A 22,407-nucleotide genomic window follows, 5' to 3' on the forward strand; every position below is an offset into this window, starting at 1 on the left:
TCGACAGATAGCTGAAGTGGCAGATATTGTGAAATCCTATCAGTGGAAAGACAGCACTGAGATACTGATCATACCAACACACAAACAGGCACTAAGCACCAGATCCATAAAGCTGGAGTTGACCACACTAGATAGGACCCAAGATGCAGACTATGCAAAGAGGCCTCAGAGACAGTCCAACACACATAGTGGCAGTATGTAAGATACAAGCAGGAACAGCATACAACTGAGCAGCACAACCAAGTTGTTGGCACTGTGTACAGGGATATCTATAGAGAATATGGGCTAGAGTCTCCTAAGTGTAGATGGGACATCCCACAGAAGGTTGTGGAAAATAAGGGCATTAAGATCCTATGGGATTTCCAGATCCAGTGAAACAGGCAGGTACTGGCCAATCAACCAAACATCATGATAGTAGGCAAAGAGCAGAAGAGCTGTTGTGCTAGATGTAGCTGTGTCAAGTGACCAGGAAGAATCAGGAAGAAGGAGCATGAGAAATTGGAGAAATAAGATTAGCAAATGAGTCCGGTGTTCTTCTTGCAGCTGTAGAAGCGCAGAGACAGCAACTTGTCCACATATTACTCTTGTATAAGGAATTCTTTTTATGGTTATTTATTCTATTTTTTTGAAAAAAATGTTTTAATAAACCAGAGGTAAAAAAGAATAAAATATTAGGACAAGTAGATTAATTGAATTTGAACCTTTAAAAATGTGCAGAGGAGAGTGCAGAATAAAGGAAGACAACAGACCAGATTCTGGTTACCAACCACTAGATGTAAGAATTATTATGGAGAAATCACAGAGAAATAAGATCAGATGAGGACTGAAGGATACAATCAAACTTAAATGCCAGGCTGCAAATCACCTTTGATTCAGCAACTTAACAGGTCAACAAAAGACTGATGAAATAGAAAAGAATAAAGACAACTATACTGTAAGTCTCTTTTTGTAGACTCTCAATTTGTACGTGTAATGGCAATCTATAAACCTCTGGTCTTGCTCACTCTCTGTTCTTGACCAGGGTGAATGAGTGTGTGCATTTTCACATATGGTATTACAAATAATACAGCTTTTGTAAATCAATGGAGAATTTCTCTGTGTGCTGGGTGTACCTTTGAGTACTTCATTACTACTTAAGATCCTGAATTCCTGCACCTTCTTCAAATCTATGGATTGCAAAATCATAGCTGGACTTATCTCTAGACTAGGTAGAACACAAGAGAAGCAGAAGGCACACATATCTCAGTTAGGTGTTTGGAAGAGGCAAATAATAAATGTTTAACTATAAATGAAGGAATTTTAATCAACTCCTTGTGTAATCATAATCCTCCTTTATGCCCTCAACTCCTATATTTGCCACACTTTAATATATGGAATTTAGTTATCAGGCACTTCCAATCCAGACTTTATAGTCTTTTGCTTATTATAATTGGGGATAGTCTAAAAAGGAGAACACTGATTGTCAATTTTAATGCAGTGATTCACTCCAAATTCCTCTGTAGGAATTAACTGCATAATGAAGCTCCCTCATAACCAGCTATTTTGTTACCACATTCTTGATTTGGAACCAGGGAATTTACTTCTAGTACACATGTCTATTATCCATTCTCTGGGAGTCCTAAGGATGGCATGATTTATTTATTTTTTGCTGAAGTGTTCATTTGTATAGCCTTTTTTGGTTCACCCTGTCTGGTATCTGAATCAGTTCATGATTTTTTTTAAGGCTGCAGAAGAGAAAAAAACCTATACATTTTTCTATGAATGCGCAGTTATCCCATGTTGACATTTTTTGCAACTTTTCCCTATATACTTATTATTTGGTATAAAACTTTGAATCATGTTGTTTACCTATTTTATAACAAAGGCTTGAATGATCTAAGTTTAACCCAGCAAATAATACACAATCTGTCCATTTTTTGTACTAGTGTGTCAAACAAGGATAACTTCAAGAATATGATTAAGACCAATAAGGACATCTAATGATGTCAAGTTCTGTTAAGCCAAGAGTTAAAAAAAATAAGTTATACTCATATTATGATTCATGCTATTCTTATGCAGATATTTCTAGGATTTAATTCATATTTCCGAAAAGGGAAGCCATGACTGAAACCTGTTTAGGGATATTGTTTACCTAACTATATTATTTCATTGTTTCTTATGACCAGAACTATTAATGAGCATCAGAATAATAAACAGGGAGAAATGAAGAGGGTGAGGGGGTTTTTTCTGTTGTAGAAAACAAATGTGAAATACATTATTTTATATGTACAATTTCACCAACTCACTAGATTGATAAAAACAAAAAACAAAACGAAGAACAAAAATATAGCCAGCATATCACTTGAGATGGTCAAATAATCCCCTCTATCAAATGCCACACAACAGCTTTCCTCTAAATAACAGGAACCTTATACAATAAGCGCACCAACTAATTAGGCAACACATATGTCTATTCATACTTCTGTATCTCATTTTTTAATTCTTGGGGAAAAAAGAATAACATTTGATAAACATTTTAAATATTCATTATTTCAGTTTAAGACTGGATCTTACAACTTGAATTGGAATACTTGCTTTTTCAAAAAAAATTCTCTCTGAAATTAAGCATAAGAAAGACGTTGTCCTATCAGACAGTTTGTTTTCTTGTTTTTTTAAAAAAAAACATGAAATAAAACAACCCCTCCCAAAACAAACCTGACATTTTCCTCAACAAGTTTCAGCCACTGACAGATTCTACTCTCTGTTCTACACTGTATGTTTTAAAAGAATCAGAAGTCAGCAGATGTCTTTTGTGTCTCCAGATAAAAGTTAATGTCCTTTCTTTTATCCTGTTCTTCCTTAATTCTGTTGCTGCGGTTATTTCCACTTTACTGGTAAGAGTTTCAATAGGCACTTCAGTGGAATTAAGAAAAATCTACCACTCTTCCACCACAATGCTGGAAAGCTATACTTTCTGTTTGTTGTATTGTTGCATTGTAGCTGATAGGCCCAAGACAGTCTCAGTGTGACTTCAAAGTAATAAAGTTAAAATAAAATAAAATAAAACCCAGCCACCACCCTCAAAGCAACAACAACAAAAAAGATAGTCAAAGAACATTCTTCCCCTGAAAAATAGTAAACCAAGATCCATGGTATGATAAATAAAGGAACTTGCTGGAAACAGCTGTTGTCTCTTATAATCAATGAAACTTGTTCTATAAAGCTTGTTTTTTGTGTGTAAAACTAGTGGGTTTACTTTTCCTTCATGTCCTCCTCCACCTCCAGCTAAGTGACTTTATCTGGATTATAGCTTTCTTCTTCTCCAAACATTTCTGCTAACACTTTAAAGCGTGGTCCCCAGTCACTCAAATAATCATAATCCTGATCTGCTTCTGTTGCAACAGAATCTATAGAGCTGAGAGATTCAGCTACAGATCCATTTCCTTCATAAGCATAAGTTGCTAGTGAATCATAAGGGGGGGCTGATGGATCTCCATCGTTTTCTCTTAGCCTTTGATTTATGAAATCTCTAATATTTGTGTTGTCCTCTGTGGGTGGTTTTGAGCGAGGCAAGCGGAGAGCATCTGGCTTGATATCCCTGCGTATTTTGTTATCCTCAATTCCTTTGGGATTCCTTAAAGCCCCAATGTCAAAGGCCTGAGTGTCTTCTTCACCCCCTCCTTCATCATCATAATGAATGACATTGTCTCGAACATCCTCCTTGGAGGTCATTAGGGTGTCTTTTTTCTTCTGCCGTCTCAAGGCCACATAAAGAACCACAATAACTAAGACAAGAGGAAAAAAAAACAGAAGTCAATTAGGGAAAGGAGTGACTTTTGTCAGTCAACTTCATATCATCTTCTATGGTCTAAGAACTGATTACTCCAGTTCCAAATATTTTTCAATCTACAGTACCAGGATGGGGGGACAGTCTCACTGCTAATTGTATGCTGAAAAATGCATCTCTATTTTTCACCTTATACACACATACACATGCGCTTGCGCACACATCCACACACCACACACACAAAGTGCGTCAGGAGATTACTCCTGCTGTTTTTAACGTGTCAGAAGAAATTCTCATAAGGATCTGAATTATTGTAGTAGAGGGTCACTGCTTTTCTTTGGGTGACAAAAAGCTTTACTGCTATTTTGGATCTCAGAAACCTCGCAATAAACATCAGCAGCCAAGAGACATTTTCTCATGGGCAGAAGCCCAAAGGTAATAGTTTTACGCTTAGCCAATAAAATGGAATAAATTAATGAACTGCTTCCTCTGTTACTTTGAGCAAACCCATTAGAGAAAGAGCAGAATCCACAATGGAGGATCCACCATGAACCCAATCCAGTGGATTCCCTCTCCAGAGTGAAATGATGAAGGAATATTTAAATTTTGAGGGAAGTTTTTTTTTTCTTTTTTCCTCATTCATGCCAACTGAAGCCCAATTAATTTTGCCACTTCAGGATAAAAAGTGTTCTAGGTTCTTTTCCGGAACATGTGGTGGGAATATGTAGAGTAGGTATAGAACCTTTTAACTGTGCTGTATTTCTGACATACATATGAGATACTTCTTTGATGCTCTGTCTTCACTATGAGAGAAGTAATACTGGAGATTTCTCCATCAAACACTGAAGGAGACTAACAGAACCTTGGCTAATTTAGTGTCAGTCTCTTGTACAGTCTCTTGTACAGAAACTTTCTTGTTTTCAATAGCCGTTGCAGAATCTTTTAAACTGGATAAGAGGTTGGAAAAATGAGGAGGCTAACTAGACCATATCATCTTACAAATTCATGACCATCCCTATGACTTATGGTCTGTTAGAGGGCAAATGCCATGGATTTCAAAGAGGCTTGTTTTCAGGCAAGAACTACAGCCCTGACTAATATATCAGCTGTCATATACATAAGCAGGCAATGACATTGCCAAAGATATTACCGAACATTCCATCATCAGTTCTAAAATATTCAGATTTCTTTCCTGTATCCTGCACAAAGTTTCAGACCATCTGTACAAAAGCAATGAATGGAAGGTGAGTATTTGCATTGCATTTGCATTATCTCAGGGTTGAAACCTACTTACCTTCACTTCGCAAATGTGAGCGTGCAGGAAATCTTGCTTTATAGCTAATATAAATCGCACATCACAGCTGATCATCGGAAATACCAGTTTGCCTGAACCGGTAGCATTTTTTTATTACCAGTTGGGATGAACAGGTAGCTTTTTTTACTACTGGTTTGGGCAAACCGGTCCAAACTGGTAGCACTTCACCCCTGCGTTATCTCCTGTGTGAAGATAATTAATGGAAATGATCCCCCTCAGCTTCTCTGAAATTTTCCTGTCCTTCTTTGCTAATATTTCACCCCCATTTTTATAATTAAATACTTCTCCTTGACTCTTGTCTATGTGTGAAGAAGGATCATCATCAGATGGGCCTAGTGAGTGCATCCAAAATACTACTCATCAGTGTTTATGTGATTATTGACCACATTTAACTAATGCCATTTTTTACAAATTAAATAAAACATTATACATTTGAGTATAGACTTAAAAAGAAATTAATGCAAAACTCAAAAGAGAAACTCTAACAAAAGAAAAGTAGCCCAACTATTCAAAGATTGCCCAGCACTATTTTAACCCACTATTGTAGCCCTATTTCAATGTTACCTTATATTTTGTACAATCGTACATATTATAATAAAAGGGAGGGGGGAGGAAAATTATTCAGGGTAAATGTGTGTCTTTTATTGGTAATGGATGTTTCCTTGATGATGAACGTTTATTTACATTAAAATTAAGTCAAGGAAGAACATTCAAGATGAGACTTCATCATTTGATGTAGTTATCATATGTGTAAGATTCATTTTTACAATGTTTCAATAAGATTTGAAAATGCTTAGTCAATAAACTTTGAAATGTTCCCAATAAACTTTGAAATTCCAAAGTAGGACTACATTCAAACCACAGGTCAGGGCTTTGCTTGATGACATTTCTCAACACAACTAGAAATGAGTGGAAACCAATAGTTTGTATCCAGCTAACCTTTTCATTTGGCCCATCTGACAGTTATTCCATTTGGGGTAGGGGGGAGTCTCCAAATATCTATGGTAACACAATTTACTTTATGCAAATAGGTGAGTACTAACCTAGGAGTATAATAATGCACAGCAAGATTGCAATCAATGCTCCCGTGCTGAGTCCAACAGGCAAGAATATTGCTTCAGCATTACATGAGAGGACGGAGCCATCAGAGTCACATCTGCAAACTCGGATTGTCATTGTGTTTGTACTGCTTTGTTTGGGGTAGCTACTATCTTCAATGACAATTGGAAGGAGATAGAACTCTTGCTGTCGACGGCTGTAACCACTTCTGCCAGCTACAATTCCTGCTGTGTTGTCTGAAAAAGAGGATTGAGTTACTGTTCTCATTATCATAATGGCTTAGAAATGGCACTGAGCACAATTTCTTGTGAAAATGCAGGAAATAAAAAAAAAGTTCTGGAGAATGGCCTAAAACATTATGGCTCACGTGTAATTGTCAGCATGCAGTAGCCTTGTTTTTTCCTCTATTTTACTAACCTCCAGCATCATACAACGAATAAGGTGATTTATTCTGGGCCAAATTATTCTTGTACTAAAAAAAAAAGAATGGGTGGTGGTGGTAATTGAATGATTCCCTCTTCCCAAAATACTTTAACAGGGATGTTTTTATTATTATTATTTTATTGCAAAGTGTTGAAAGGTACAACTCATGCTATTTTTCTAATATTTATCTTCTCATTATTTTGTTGCCTTCCTCAGCATCCCCATTTGAAAGGCTCATCATGAAGATTTTCCACATAACATTTCCCTAGGAATGTAAGTGAAGTGTGGGAAACCGTGGACGGTACAGAATAATCTAAAGCAGGGGTCCCCAACCTCCATTCCATGAACCAGCACTGGTCCACGGTATGCCAGCAACTTGGTTACGGGATGCAGGTAGCATGCAAAACCATGCCCCTCCGGTCCATGGAAAAACCTTTCTCCGTGGAATCAGTCTCTGGTGCCTGCACTGCTCTAAAGTCTTCCTTTGCCTTCTCTCTCTTTCTCTTTAAAGAAATACATTTCTTTTCCAGTAAAATGAAGGAGAATGGTTAACAAAAAAATGACAAAGATATTTTTAGCCTAGAACTAGATGTCATGTTAACAGGTTGCAAGTTTATTTCTCTATGAGCAACAACTAAATAAGGTAAAATTTGCCCTGGGAGGCCTTCAAGTCATACATTTTATATTATTAAACATTAAAGGGGAGGGAAAGAAGAGGAGGAGATTCAGAGCTGATGTCAATCTCACCTGTGCTTTAACAGGAATCCTCCATTGTATATTACCCAAAGTGTCACATTGAAATAAGACAGAAAATATTGCAATATCTCCCCTTCTTCCCCAGGCAAATAACAATTATTGTAACTCTTACTATACAATCCATCTCAGTTTGACATCAACTTTGTCAGAGAATAGTAAAAATAAGAAAAGCCAAACTACCACAAGAAGGAAGAATGCCATCTTTTCCCTGTTTCTTGTTTCCTCACCCCTACCAAATCTCCTTTTCAAATGATTTCCATTTAGTGCTTTTTAGGGAATAAAAAATAATGGCTTATTCTTTATTTGGTTAATTTCCACTGGAGGCACATTTTTCAAAAGGTATAAGATTTTCCCCATCAATGTAAATATATTTAAGAAAACTCTCACAAGATACTTGACATGACATACTACAGGCCATCAGTGCATTGTGATGTTCATATAGCATTTTTCAGTACATAAATATTGTAATTTTTCAATGAGTAATGTATATACTTTTAGTAAATAAATTGTTTCAAATGAGAAAGATAGAAATGAAAAGATTCTTCATTAACTGAGGAAGTGTAAAGTCAGTAGTACATACGAAAGGATAAAGTAATTTATCAATAAACATTAAATATCACAAATCTAGTAAGAATTAAGAAAGTATTTGAGAACTCAAGGGCAGGTTTGTGAGTAATTCATCTATCTCTTCAGATGTGTCCTCATAGTTCTTGCTGCCATTTCTTCTCTAGAGAACAGAAGCACAGAATACTTGGGGTTGCATTGCAGTGGGCTTGGAGATAACATTGGTATAATTAAAACTGTTTAAAAATAACTTTCTTAGTAATAAAAATAATAAAAATCACAGAGCAGCAAAATGAAATTTTCGTAGCATCCACCACAAAAATTGGTGGTTGGGGGTTGAGAGATAAAAATGAAAAAGCAGGTTGAAAATATATTAATTTCTATTAAATTCCCTTCCTAATTTTCCATAGCCTTTTCCAGCAAATTCTTCATCTTAAATCAAATTGTTTTCTTCCACTTCACTTCTATAACCCAGGGAAGCTATAATTGATGCAGGATTCTGGCAAAGCCCGTTTGCTTTTTTACAGAATTAGGAGTGAAAGGTTTAGATAAACAGTAATTGTACCTCCCTTTAATTACTGTGCCAAGATTGTTTCCTCTGTATAGTATATTCTCTTTAGGACCCAGCTTGCAATTTCAGGATCCTATCTATCCTCTAATACTCTAATAATCTATCCTCTAATACAATGTTTCTCAACCTAAGCACTTTTAAGATTTGTGGGTGTCAACTCCCAGAGTTCTGTAGCCAACAGGTTGAGAAACAGTGCTCTAATTCAATAGATAATAAACATTGTCTGTGTTTCCTTTTCCTGATTCTGGATAGAAGACCCATTTCTTTTGCATGTTCATTGTGATGATGCATACACAGGTGATGTAATGATATTTGCATCATTTTGATGAAAGTAGGAAGCTTCTATAGACACCCATGCTCTGTGGGCAATTTTTGCCATTGTCGCTATCACTCTTTCATGATTAATATATATGTTATTGCCTTTTTGAAGATTCTGAGAAGGCAAGGGATAAAACTCAGGTGAATTCTCTTACCAATTTTCTTCTCACTGTGTCCTATATCCATTTTTGTTGTTATGTCAATTGAAACCAAAGGTTCAAGAAACAGGAGAATTCAGAAAACTCACTATTCTAAAATAAGCATTGGTATTACGTTTAAATTTACTAGTTTTATTGCCTAGAATGACTAGAATGGGAAAAAATGATCTATCTGATTATTTTACAGTACTCTGGATGGGGCCTTTGAGGTAAACCAGATAGGTCAGCCCTTTGAGGTAAACCTTTGAGGTAAACCAGACTAGAAACCAAAGTTATGAATGATAATACTAATTTTATTATAAGGTTACCATAACATAATTTTTCCAGTCTGAGTGTGCCTCTCCCCACTCTCTATCTTTAGGGAAACTATGGGAGAATAAAGCCTAAGATCTTCCTCAAATTATACTTCTGCCTCAGACCCAAATTTTACTTATCTAACCATTGTCGTGGTTGCAGCTCTTTCTCCAGTTCCCCAAGGTTATTCCTGTAGCCTAATCACTGTGGAACATCCAGGGAAATTGCCAAAAAAGACCCTTCTCATACCTAACAGTGTATCATACATATTATATTAGCCTGCAGTTCTCATAGTATATGGAAAATCATTACTGCAACCCAACTGCTAACTTTAGACATGTTGACTAGAATTGAAGTCATCCTACAAAGCATTTCATCTATATAAAACAATTCTTTTTTTTCTCAGCATCTAAGAAACAATTACACTTTGAAATAATTCACCTTCACATGTATAAATGAATAACAGTAGGGAAGGACTGACAGTACAAACTGGTCCCATAATTGTTTGAAGAATGAACCATCTTACTTGTGAAATCGTGGACTGTGAAATTTGGCTTTGTAGTAACTTCAGGAGATAGTCGAAAAGAAAATTTTTGCCCAGGAGGAGACAAATCCTTGTCTGCCGCACCAATAACCTGAATTACCTAAACCCATGGAATTTAAAAAATAGTATGAAAATAAAACAATTAGATAATTAGATAACGCAATAGAAGTAGAGAGTGAGATATTAACCCTATGCTGAAATGTAGTTATTTTAATGAGCAAGACCAGCCAATGTAGCCTAACATAATAATATTTATTTAGCAGATGTGCATGCTGTCCATCTTAAAGAACATTACTCTGCAACATGATCCATCTCTAGCAATAAGTTGCATGTGCCTATTCCCTAGTACTAAGGAGAAATTTCCTGACAATTAGAACAATTAATCAGTTGAATGACTTTCTCCAGAAGTTGTGAATGCTCCAAAACTGGAAGCTTTTAAGAAGAAATTGGACAACCATTTGTCTGAAATGGTGTAGGGTTTCCTGCCTGAGCAAGGGGTTGGAGTAGAAGACTTCCACAGTCCCTTTTAACTCTGTTATTCTGTTATTCTATTATTCTTCCTTTATTTAGAGATATCACTTAAGAGAAAGAATTTCTGAAGATATTAACAGTTGGCTGGAGCATGGTTAGATGGCATTACATTCATCTTCTGAGGTTGAATGCCGGTCATCTCTTATAACATTTGTGAATGTTTTTGTAGTAAAACTTGTAGGCTTCCATTAGTGACGTGACAAAAAATTATCCTATCCCTTCAATTCTCAGAGAGAGAGAGGATTGCAAGATTGTCAGCCTTTTTCATCCAGGCCTGGCAATGTTATCTTTTTATTGTTTTGGAGATTTGTTGTTGCATATCTAGTGTATGTTCTAAGCATTTCACGGGAACAAATGCCATAAAGGGAGAAATCCCATACAAGCAGTTTCCAGAAACAGATCTTTAAAAATAATGTATGGTATATACAGAGGACAGTATCTGTGTCCTTTAGGCAACAGTTTTGTACAAGAAAAAAACTATTAGAGCCTATGGGATTTGGAACACTACATTTGATTCCACACAGCTTGTAAAACAGGACTGAATTATGGACTATAACAGGCCAAAATGTGTTGTCTTTATCAACCTGAGTATATTTCAGCCTATCATTTTTCCTAACCTGACAAGGCAACTATAGGTTTTATAGTTTTGGTTCTAAAGTAAACAGCTTATACTCACACAAACTAAGTTCAGGAGTTGTCTAAAGACTTATTGTATAGTAGCTGAATATATCTTTTGAATGCCACTGTTAATTTGCTGAACAATGAATGCATTTTCCATTATAGTTCAAAAAGTAAGCTGATATTACTTGGAAGGACTTTGATCCCCATGCAAAAAAGTACTTTATATTATTGTGAAAGGGAATTGACACAACCTATTTTTTTAATGTATTCTTTGATGGGCTATAATACATGATAGAACATATATTTGACTTGGTAGGTCAAACTTGCATGCAGTGCACACCTGATGAAAAATATAAATCATGACCTGAATGACTGAGCATCTACACAGACATTTAGAACTTTCAGATTGTCTGTATTATCACTCATTGCATTTTTTGGTCTGTTGTGGGACCTGGGGTATCTTTTAAGAGAGTGTCAGTCCTTCTTGCTGAATTTTGAGGTTTTATTACATTAAACTACAACCTGAAATTCTTGGGTTGACTTTCATCACTTATGATATTCAGTTCTAACTCACCTTTTCTGCGACAGCCTGTTGTATACAAAACTCTGGATATAATAATGGATTCATTCTGTATAAATAATTGGAGGCTCCAAAGTCAAATAAAGTTAGTTTCATCTGGAGTTAGGCCAGTTGGTGATCTTAGATATACAGTAGCCTAACCTGGATCAGATTTTACTATTTCTGAATGATAAAGATTGGAGTGCTCTTTGACAAAATATTACTTTTACATCACTAATTGTCTACTATAACCACAGCTGGTTAAACCTCTTGGCAAGAGATACTGTATGTATTCACAGATCTGCTGGGTCTTAAATACTTTAACATTTCTATATAGATTTATCAGCTACTGCATATCATAGTGGTTAGAATGACACTGGCATCTGGTTTATAGACATCAGTTTTGAAATATTTATATTTGTTTTTGAACTCAATGTAAAATCCTATTATTTTATTTACAAGGCCTCAAATATTATTCAGCCAGGATATCTGATTTTTTTTTCTTTTTTCTCGAGACTGCCCATAATTTGCAGTCTTCATCAAGGATATTATCTTTAGCCATCTCCATTAAGAAAACCTAATTAGCTATATACACAAAAGACAACTTAATCTGCACTAGCTTCTGGATTGTGGATTTCCCTACAAGGAGCATGAGAAACTAAACATAAAACTAAGTCAAAATAAAAATTGAAGCATTGTTTCACTGGCCTTCAATGGATTTTTGTGTTGCTTTTGTTGCTGCCAGTTCTACTGGGAAATTATTATGTGAACATAGATACAACAATTATACAACTACCCTCCATTGTCAGTATGCAATTTAGGATTAATTAAACTAATCTGTTTTTTAGAGTTGTGGCAAATCAATATTAGGCAACTATTTTAGATTGGTGGATGAATCTTAAGAGCACATTCTAAATTTTCACATGAAATGGCATAATATCTTTTGCGCATGGGCAAACTATCCATTTGCCAAGAGAAACTAGTCAGACCATATACAAATTCATTTCTTATCACTGGACAATACACTTCCAAAGAAATTACTGGCTGTAAGAATCAATGATTAATAAGGATATAAATAAAACAGTAAATTATAGAATTTCAAGTAGGCTTTTTAAAATCAGTTTTTTTATAGTTTGCTAACCATTACACTGTATATTATTATATCCACATAATAGACTAGACTGCACATCTAATATTAAAAAAGAATAATATACCTGTCCCGGCCGTGTGTTTTCACACACATAAGATTCATAGGGTACTGTAATTTCTGGAGGAAATTCATTGACATCCAAGATATTTATGATGACATTAACTTTGCTGGTCAAGAGTGGATTGCCTATTAGGAAAATAATTTTAAAACGGTCCATGAAATATTGGTATTATTCTAGGCAATATTACATTGTACACAGCAATGAAAAATGGAAATGCTCATCTTTTTTGATATGTCCTTTTAGACTGATTTGGTAACTCTCTCATACAAAATGGACTGTGCCTGGTAATGATATAATGACTGCACAGAAAACTTAGCTATATAATTTGTCATATTTATTAGGAAGCACTTATCATGTTTTTGTTCTGCAGGAACTGAGTAAATATTTACAGTGTATAATTCATGCAGGAATTGTATTCTTCCTTGTATAGAGTACAATAAATAACCAAGGAACAAGGATTAAGCAACCATATACATACAGCACCTAAGCAAACTATCATCACATTTTGTAGATAATATATCTATGCATGGTAAACAATTTTCCATAAAGAGAATACTCATCATATGCAGCTCATATATTCTGAAGGCAATTCAGTTATACATCAGTTTTAAAATGAATACCTGGAATATATAACTATAATGTTTACATGATATTACTTTAGTTTTTAAAAAGATTGTACCAATCCCAATGACATGATCAAACTCAGAGAACATCAAACTAAGCAAGAAAATAATAAATAATTATTCTGTTGAACAATGACAACTGAGGTGAATGAGGCAACCTGGTTGCATTTCAACCAGGATTATTTTGAGCTTGTGAAACCTGAGGAAGTACAGTGGTACCATGGTACTCAACTCCTTTGAAATTCATCAAATTTGATACTCAATGCATTTTGATATGAAAATTTTGTCCCGGAACTCATCATTTTGGGTATTTGACACACAAGCTAGAACTTGTTGGTGTTGCCCTTTGACTCACTACATTATTACGTATGGGAAAAATTTGTTTAATGCTCCTTGTTTTTGGTACTCATCGGGCCTCTCAGAATCAAATAATGATGAGTACTGAAGTAGCACTATAACAGTATACTCAGAAGCATGAGGTCTTCCATGAATGAGATAAATCCATCCCGGCTCTTGGCAGGTCTGTGGTTCTGGTCTTCAGGAAGTGATACATATTAAGAATGTGGGTGCATCATATTTTCACCCAAGTCAGCTTTGGAAATGAAATAAAAATGTTGTAGAAGTTTAAATCAAAGTCTGGAGGCTATTAAGGTTTTGATGGAGAAAAACAAACTTAGATGGGTTGGATGGAGTTTGTATATGTCTACAAACATCAGGAGTGAACACCTGTTTTAGATTTTACTACAACAGTATTGTCTGGCTACAAGTTCAATGTCCCCAGGTGCTTGTACAGGGGTTAGGTGTAATTAGGTGTAATATGATTTTAAGGTAAAATGAATTATGTATGTATGTATGTATGTATGTATGTATGTATGTATGTGTATGTGTATGTGTGTGTGTGTATATATATATATATATATATATATATATATATATATATATATATATATATATATATATATATATATATATATATATATATATATCAGTCAATAGTAGACTCATTTAACATTTCCAAGATTTAAATGTTCTTAAATTGAATGTTCAAATTTAAAATATCAAAAAAGGAACTTAAACAAGGAAGGCAAAGTAGTACACATCCCTAAGTTATGAGCGCATATACCTCCCTTTATTAAACAGAAAAATAATATTATAGTATGATATAGAATTGATTAATGATAAATAAAAGGCATGAGATATAGATTTTTCTATTAATATTTATTTTCAATGAGAGTCAAATAAAAATGAAACCAGAGCCTCCATTAATGAGTTTGAACTAGTTTTTTGTTTACTTAACTATATTTTTAATACTTAAAAACAATAATAGACAGATTCAGGCAAAACATATTCAGAACAAATCCCACTGAAACCAATGGGGTTTATTAATCATAACCATGATAAATTTCCAGCGTATTTAGTTATGATTAATTTTTGCATGCCATACTTATAATGTTTAATCAGTAATTATACAAGCTTACAAGGGCATTGCAATAGCTTCAATAATTGTTCTTGGAAGCCTGCTTGTTTCTGAATCATCATTATACTGTAGAGTCACACACCAGTTCACTCCCCACCCCAAGACAAAAAAAAAGACTATTGAAACTTAATTAAACAGAATAATCAAAGAAGAAAAAAGAAGCCTTTAAAGTTATTAAAATATGACTGGAAACAAACAGCTGGTGACTCAAAACACTGCAATTAAGGGAGATTTCTTTATTCAGAGTGGAAAACAATGGATTAAACCCTTAGTCTGAAAGAAAAAGCAGTGCACCCAACCTTACAACACATTCTCTGTTCATTGTAAAGCCTCCATCACTCTGTCCATATAATTGTCCACATGGGAGTGGAGTCCCTTGTGATGCAATAGGATTTTTGCAATCCTTGGAGGAGCAATCCTTCCATTCTCTAGGGTTTCTGTTAAGCCGATCATATGTAAAATTAAATCCTTTTATGTATCTCTAGACACATATAGTAAAGGTCAAAAGGAACAAGTAAAATATATTAATGAAGTTGCATGCCCTGATACAAAGCCCACTTTACTTTTCCAAGCTTCCAAGGTTGATCAAAAGAAGGGGGGGAAGAGACATCATGTCTTCCTGTAAGAAGCAGATTGAAGACAGAGTCTAAGAGATTTCCAATTAGAGGAAAACAGAGCAGAGATAAAGACATAGATAAAGAGGTGATCTGTGTTTGCTTCGCTATTTCTAATGCCTCTAGTGAGCAGTAGGATAAAACACTTGATGCTTATGGAGTTGCTTCTACAATTATTCTTGGACTAGATTTGTAACTACAAAGTATACCAAACTATCCCTGCCCACTCATCACCTGCAATTAGAACTTCATATGTTACTTTACACTGAAAACCAGAGGTCTTGACTATTCTCAGAGAATGAATAACCTATATACATGAAGTCAGATGGTAAATATGAGGCACACCTCAATCCAAATTATAGACACACTATAGGGCACTAGATATGAGGCAACTGAATGAAAGTTCAGCCTTCCACTAAAACTAATAAGGACCCTATCTTTTTATGCCCCACAAAAGGAGAAAGAGGAATCATGTCTGCAATTTTAGCCACTAATTCAATATTTTTTCCCCTCAGGGCTGAGAACTCTAAGAATGGAATCATGCTATAGGGAATGAAGCTAACTACTGACAAATGATATAGATTATTTGAAACTGATCCCTAAAAGATCCCTAGGAGTCTGCCAAAAAAATATAGGAAATCTGCTGAATGAAGCGTTACGACATGCTCTATTTCATAAGACAAAACAAAACAAAATAAAACAAAGACATTTTGCCAAATGATTGCATCAAAATGAACAAACAATATAACAATGACAATTCCAGAAATGACATCTATCCAGTTTCTATTGTACTTACTAACTTTACTTGCAATTATTGAAAAATTGTACTGCGCAGTATTCTCTCTATCAAGTAACTCATTTGTGGCAATAGTTCCTTCCATTCCATCTATAGTAAAGTAGCTATCCATATCATTCTTCCAGTCTATGAAGTACCTGCAGATGCAGAAGGTTGAGAGGGAAGGAAATAGAAGAAACAATAGAAGTTGACAGCCTCTAATCATTTATAATAATAGCATTTGGTGCATCTAAATAGTTTTCTTATTCTACTCTTCAGAAGTTATTTCTCTGCTTTGTAATAAAGAAGCAATGATTGCTTTAACACCATGTCAGAAGGCTAAATGGAAAACAATGAAAGATAGACTTGAGGGGGGGAAATTAACAGGGAATATGTAAACATTTTAATTGTATTTCCAATAAAAGCATTCAGAATTGTGTTCTTGAGTGCAGTTCCACAGCATTTCTCTTCCCCAGAGAGATCATCAAATTTTAGAACATTTTTTTTCCTCTTGCAGTAATTTCATTACTGTTGTTTCTAAATCCAATTTAAACACTTTTACTGGCTGCCTTTGCTCACGTCTTTTTTCTAAACTAGCAGGAATGTGTCATTTTCCAGTATGCTTCCACTGTTCGTTGTTTTTTTTTTATTATTTTGTAGGTTTCCATCTAGTTTGTTTGCTTTATCGATCGGAAGCGATTTTAATGGAATATAAACAAAAATATTGAGTAGTCTTGCACCTAAATTGAGTTTTCATATTATTATTCATTCAGAAATTTGAGGATTGGCATAGACTGGAAACGAATTACTGAGTAAACACTGGAAGCAACAAATAAGTCAATCTAATCTAAGGCACCATAAATACCTAAGATTTTTTATTTGTGAAGTGCAAAAGAAATAGACACACATTCACTATTTTGGGGAAATATTTTAAATGAGTCATAATAAAGGCTGTCCAAAAAGGCAGGAGATCTGTGTACTGGGCAAACCTGGTAAGAATAGTATTACTATAAAAAACAGGTATCACAGAAGTTGCTTAAAGATTAATGGCTGATGTTAGCAAAGGACTACTTTTAATGGTGTTTGAGTGTAATACAAGGAAAAACAGCAACTACTAAGGATAATGGGTGAAAGGCAAACATGCAGAGAATTGCAACACATTACATTACCATTATTTAACATAATAATGTTTAAATCAGGCCCAAGATTAGTGAGGAATAATTCAGGAACAGAATCAGAATGTATTAACCATTTTTATTAAAGAATAGCTATTTGTGCTAGAGCAAGTCGTTAAATTTGTGTGCATAGAAAATGACAGCTTACAGTTTACACACCTTCTCTTAAATAATAATAATAATAAAATAAATATAGAGGTTTTATAGTTCAATGTATGTCATGTGAATTTTGTTTCTGTTTTGTTCAGTTGGATGATTTACTATTAATCATGAAAATTCAAATGTCTCTTCTGAATCCATTGAAATGTAATCTTAAATATGTGTTCATAGGAGTCAAGCTAACATCAGTGACAACAAGCAAGTAAATAGATGTGTACCAATACAAAGTCATAGGTTATGAAATGCTGGTGTTGCAGTGATATTATTACTGCAATAATATTGAAAATTAGTTAGGACTGTGTTCGTGCTAATTGAAAACAAACCAACCATACAACATCTTAGCATAATTTCTGATCTGTATTTATATAAAAACTGGTATTCTTTCAAGATTCAGTTACAAGAGCCCATGAACTTCAGGTCAATTAACTTGAGCTGTGAAAAGGTGTACCATCGAAAAATCCCTCACTACAGGCATGGTTTTTCTGCAAACTGGAAATAAATGCAAACAATGTAAATGCATTTTAGTTGACAAGTGCCTAAAGTATGACAATGAGCGGGCAATTCTTGCATCTTGATTATAATTATCCCCAGGAAGATCCATTGTAGTTTCAAATGGTCATTAAGCAACCTCTCATAAGTCAAGGACATCTGTATTCAGTATATGCCCTATTGTTAGATGTGAATCCAAATGATTTGCTGCAAATGTTAGATTGAATAATGTAACAAGGAGCCATGGAGTTAAAAATTAATACACCAAAGACCAAGGCAAAAGCATTTGAGAGGAAAAAATAGAATTAATGATTTTAAGTTATTTTTAACTGGCAAAAAAAAAGCAGACTAAAGGTGGAGAAATGGATGGAGAAATGATTTGTAACTTTTGGCAGAAACATAGTGAATATTTTATTGTCTTTTTATGTACAAAAAGGAAGGACAAATGTTAAAGGAAGGGACAATTGCTTTATGTATGATTTGATAAATGGAAATGAGAATTGGGGATGGCAAGCGAAACATAAAATTAAGTGGAATTCAGTGGGAACGTAACAGTTCAGAATTGTGTATGGTAAAATAAAAAGAAATAACCCGAAGAATGGATAAGTCCTGAATGAATATACTGTATATTGAATACAAGAGTGACTTATCAGCATGGAACAAATACATGAAAATAAATTGGCCAAATAGAAAGAGTAAATTATTGAATCACAAAATAAATATATGAAGGAAGAATTGACATCATTTTCTCTCTAGCATATTCTACTACAGACATAATGAAAATGGGAGAGGAATAATGTTAAGTTTCCAGACAACCAGCTCACTCATAGGATTTAGCAAGTTCAAGACCAGAGGGTCCAACTTGCATTGAGGCATGAAAGGCTGTGGGAACCAGGCAGAGGACAAAGAAAAGGAAATAGAACAAAATGATTCAAAGGGACTCTGTCTTAATTGGCTTACCATAAGTCAACCTGGGAACTTACTATTAGTTTTCAAGATCAAGTTCTTTTCCTGATTAGCATTAAGAGCCCTCATGAAATCTACACTATTCTCACTTTTTGTTAGCTACAAACAGCTTATAGGCCACTTTCCTCCTAAGTGAGTTCTCATTTATATTATATTGCATTATATTTTTATACCACTACAATTCATCTGACTCAAAGTGGGTTACAAGTCAGTAAATAACTATAGTACTAATCAAAGAATACAAAGCAAAATGATATGTAAATTCTTCCATAGCAAATGCATCATCCCACAATATAACCAGAGGTGGGTTGCTCCTGGTTTGGCCAGGATTGGGCAAACCGGTAGTTGTGGCGGTGGGAGGCTCCGCCCACCTGCCTGGACACTTCTGCGCATGTGCAGAAGCATCTCGCGCACTCCCGAGTGAACCAGTAGTAAAAAAAATGGAAACCCACCACTGAATGTAACATACATGATTCAATATTCATGGTGCTGCATTTCACTTAGGACAAGAAAATTATTAGTCTTTGGAGGCTTTCTGAAATAGCTGGAAATTTCTGGAAAAAGTTGGAGAAAATAATCTCAGTTCCCTCAGCACTCTTGTCTCTTCTCAGTCACCTACGTGATGAGGTTCAGGTCTGTTCCTCTGCTTAATCAGGATGCAATTTGGTGAAGTCTCCAGTACCCTTATTAAGAGACTGCAGAATTTGGGCAACCACACAAGGAACACATATAGCAATGTTTCCTTGAGCATATTCCAAGCACAGAGTCAAGTAATCTTATGTACATGGTTGAGATTCAAGGAAATGCAGAAAAAAGACATTGCAATGGCTACTATCAAGATATAGTCAATTTAATTTACTAAGAAATCCTGGAAATCTTCTATGAAGTTAGTTAGAGCTTTTAAGAATTTTTTTCACCTGCAATAGCAGTAGTAGCTAATGCTTGACTCTGACATTGGCCACATTCTGGTACTTGCATGGATACCTTTATCTTCTTCATGTGAGCTATAAATGTCCCTATTTAAAAAGGAAATACTGTAACATTTAATACAGCTAATTCTATTCCAAGTACAATTTCGGCTATCCATTTTCATGTAGTCCATGTAGGAATGGGCCATACTCAATACCACAAGGGCAACCTCCCATGTATAGCAAGGGAGCCCTTCCCTTGAAAATAACTTGATTAGCTAATTTTATCTAATATTTGGTTATGAAAACTGTGGGTTCAATATATTTTGTTATTAAATTGCTATTTAAATTGCTAAACAGTCTGTGTACACAAAGGTCTGTGTTTGTACCTAAAAGGCATTTTAAAATACATGCTGACCTAGAATCTGTGAATACTGAAATCCTTAAAGTTTGAACTCAATTATTTCTCTTTTGTTTGTTTGTGTTTCCTCTGGCTGCTTGTGTGACAGCAGATATGATGTGAGTTACTCTGACCTGAGCAAGCACGGTTTTGCTGCAAATGCCCAAGATGCAAAGTGCTCATTTGATTTGACGGGATGCAAAAACTAATTTACACAGATAACCCTAGTGGTTCAAAGAGTCAAATGAAGCAGAGTGAGGGGGCAAGAGTTGCTAATGTTTCCCAGAGAAGAAGACATGTCACGTCTCTTTTCAAACAAATTTGTCTGTGCACAAGAGAGGTGAAAAAGTGACTACATTGCAGTCATCAACACATCCTAATTGCTGTCTAAACATTTCATCACTCACCGCCCTATTTTTCTTAGATGAATTGTGCATTTATTAAACAAATTGCCTTGCCAAATTTGTTGTCATCTCTTTATTTCTCATAATGAATTCAATAATGCATAAAGATATTTTCCTTCCTTCCTTCCTCCCTTCCCTCCCTCCCTCTCCCCCTCCCTTCTTTTTAAAGCATATTAGATTATGATGATTCTCAGGCTATGATAACAGAACAAAAAACAGAAAGGAGAAAGTCAGTCCTCCACCTCAATGTCACAGAGATTTCTCAGCAGACGTTTTGCTCAAAGATACAATATGTGGAACCATTTTATACAGAAAAATAATTAGAATGAATGTCAACAAGAGAAAAAATATTAGAATGTATACCAATGGGAGAGGATGTAGGAGAGAATTTGCCATTACACCGTATTGGTCCAGAATGTTTTCCAGTATCAATATAGAATAAATCTACGAAAAATGTATCATATATATTTCCCAATATACAAAATTCTGAGTATTTCTGAACCCGTTACACTTTTAGACATTATTTTTTTAAAATAATACAATTAGTTTTACTTTCCTCATACAATTCTGAGTATACCAAAAATCAGATTCGACCCAAAGAACACTTTTAAGATGAAAAAATAAATTTAAAAATGGTTTTCTTGGCATATGGATCCTAAATCTGACATAGTGGAGATCACTATTCTAAAGTCTAAAAATATGTACGATCTTGTTCCATTCATTTTGAAATTATATCCAATTTGCTCTTCTTCCAGTGTTTGGTTTTTCTCTTTCCACAATCCTGATGAAAACCATCAATTAACACTTGGGTTTTTTAAAACTGTTTTGGTTTTGTCCAAACAAGAAAAATAAACTCAGCATTATCTATCATCTTTTGAAAATATTCACCTTTTTTTCCTATTCTTTAAATCAGTGGATTTCCTTTCACCTGTAGCTATTATCTTCTGATTCCCACATGTCAAAGCTAACAGATTTGGAAGTCTTTGTCCATTATAGAATATGATAAATTATAAGGACCTAGTGTTTCTCCTGCTAACATGAACTGTTTTGGATTGTTTTGCATTCTGGAGTTCTGCCATCTGTTGTACAAAGCACAGATCTATTGTCTTGTTTCTCTCTCTTTGTTTTGCAGATTATAGATCAGTGTAATAGGCAGTGTGAAGGCTAAAGCTGTGTCTGGGAAGTATCTGAGAGAAAATGAATTAATTTGCAATGAAATTGCACAGCACATTATATTGGTGATTGCATAGAGAAAAGCATATCTTCCTAAAGACCTGTTTCTTTTCTACCTCTTTCTCCTATTCCACTTTGCAAGTTTTTCTTTTACAATATTTCGAAACTGACATAACAGATTATTCACCCTAACAAGGCAAACTCGATCTTTAAAAGCTAACACAGCATAATGGTTGTAAGACACACTCAGAAGTTGTAATCACACAAAATTGTCTGAAAGTAATTTATGATTTTACTAACATCTATTATTGACTTTCAATTTAAATTAGGGACATAAACCTTATGTAGTAGTGAAGGCTAACACATCATTAACTAAGACCTACATATATTTTCTGCCCCTCAGTTATACCAGGGAATAAATAAGCAAAACCAGTTTAATAAACTGGCTACTACTAAAAAATCTCGAAAAGTACAATCCTTTTATTTTTTAAAAAAATATCATTTAAGTACTAGTACATCTTGTACATAAGTGTAAAATGTGAGGGTACAACTAA

At 34.7% G+C, this 22,407-nt stretch overlaps 1 protein-coding gene across 5 annotated transcripts in view; it reads right to left on the reverse strand.

Moving 5' to 3' along the window:
• Positions 1-2,277: 2,277 nt before the first annotated feature.
• Positions 2,278-22,407, reverse strand: part of CDH12 (cadherin 12) — a 790,632-nt gene continuing 770,502 nt past the window's right edge. For 4 of the 5 annotated variants that reach the window (XM_081952523.1, XM_081952525.1, XM_081952521.1 and 1 more), the window contains 5 exons: positions 16,201-16,337; positions 12,694-12,815; positions 9,751-9,868; positions 6,125-6,376; positions 2,278-3,764 (listed from right to left, as the gene is read on the reverse strand). In XM_081952523.1, the coding sequence (XP_081808649.1) occupies positions 3,265-3,764; positions 6,125-6,376; positions 9,751-9,868; positions 12,694-12,815; positions 16,201-16,337 (1,129 nt within the window). In that variant the 3' untranslated portion in view covers positions 2,278-3,264. The remainder of the gene's footprint in view (positions 3,765-6,124; positions 6,377-9,750; positions 9,869-12,693; positions 12,816-16,200; positions 16,338-22,407) is intronic. The other variant, XM_081952524.1, reaches the window with a different exon arrangement.

Source organism: Natrix helvetica (genome assembly GCF_964273705.1).
Source record: "Natrix helvetica genome assembly, chromosome: 4".
In the NCBI taxonomy this organism is placed as follows: domain Eukaryota; kingdom Metazoa; phylum Chordata; class Lepidosauria; order Squamata; family Natricidae; genus Natrix; species Natrix helvetica.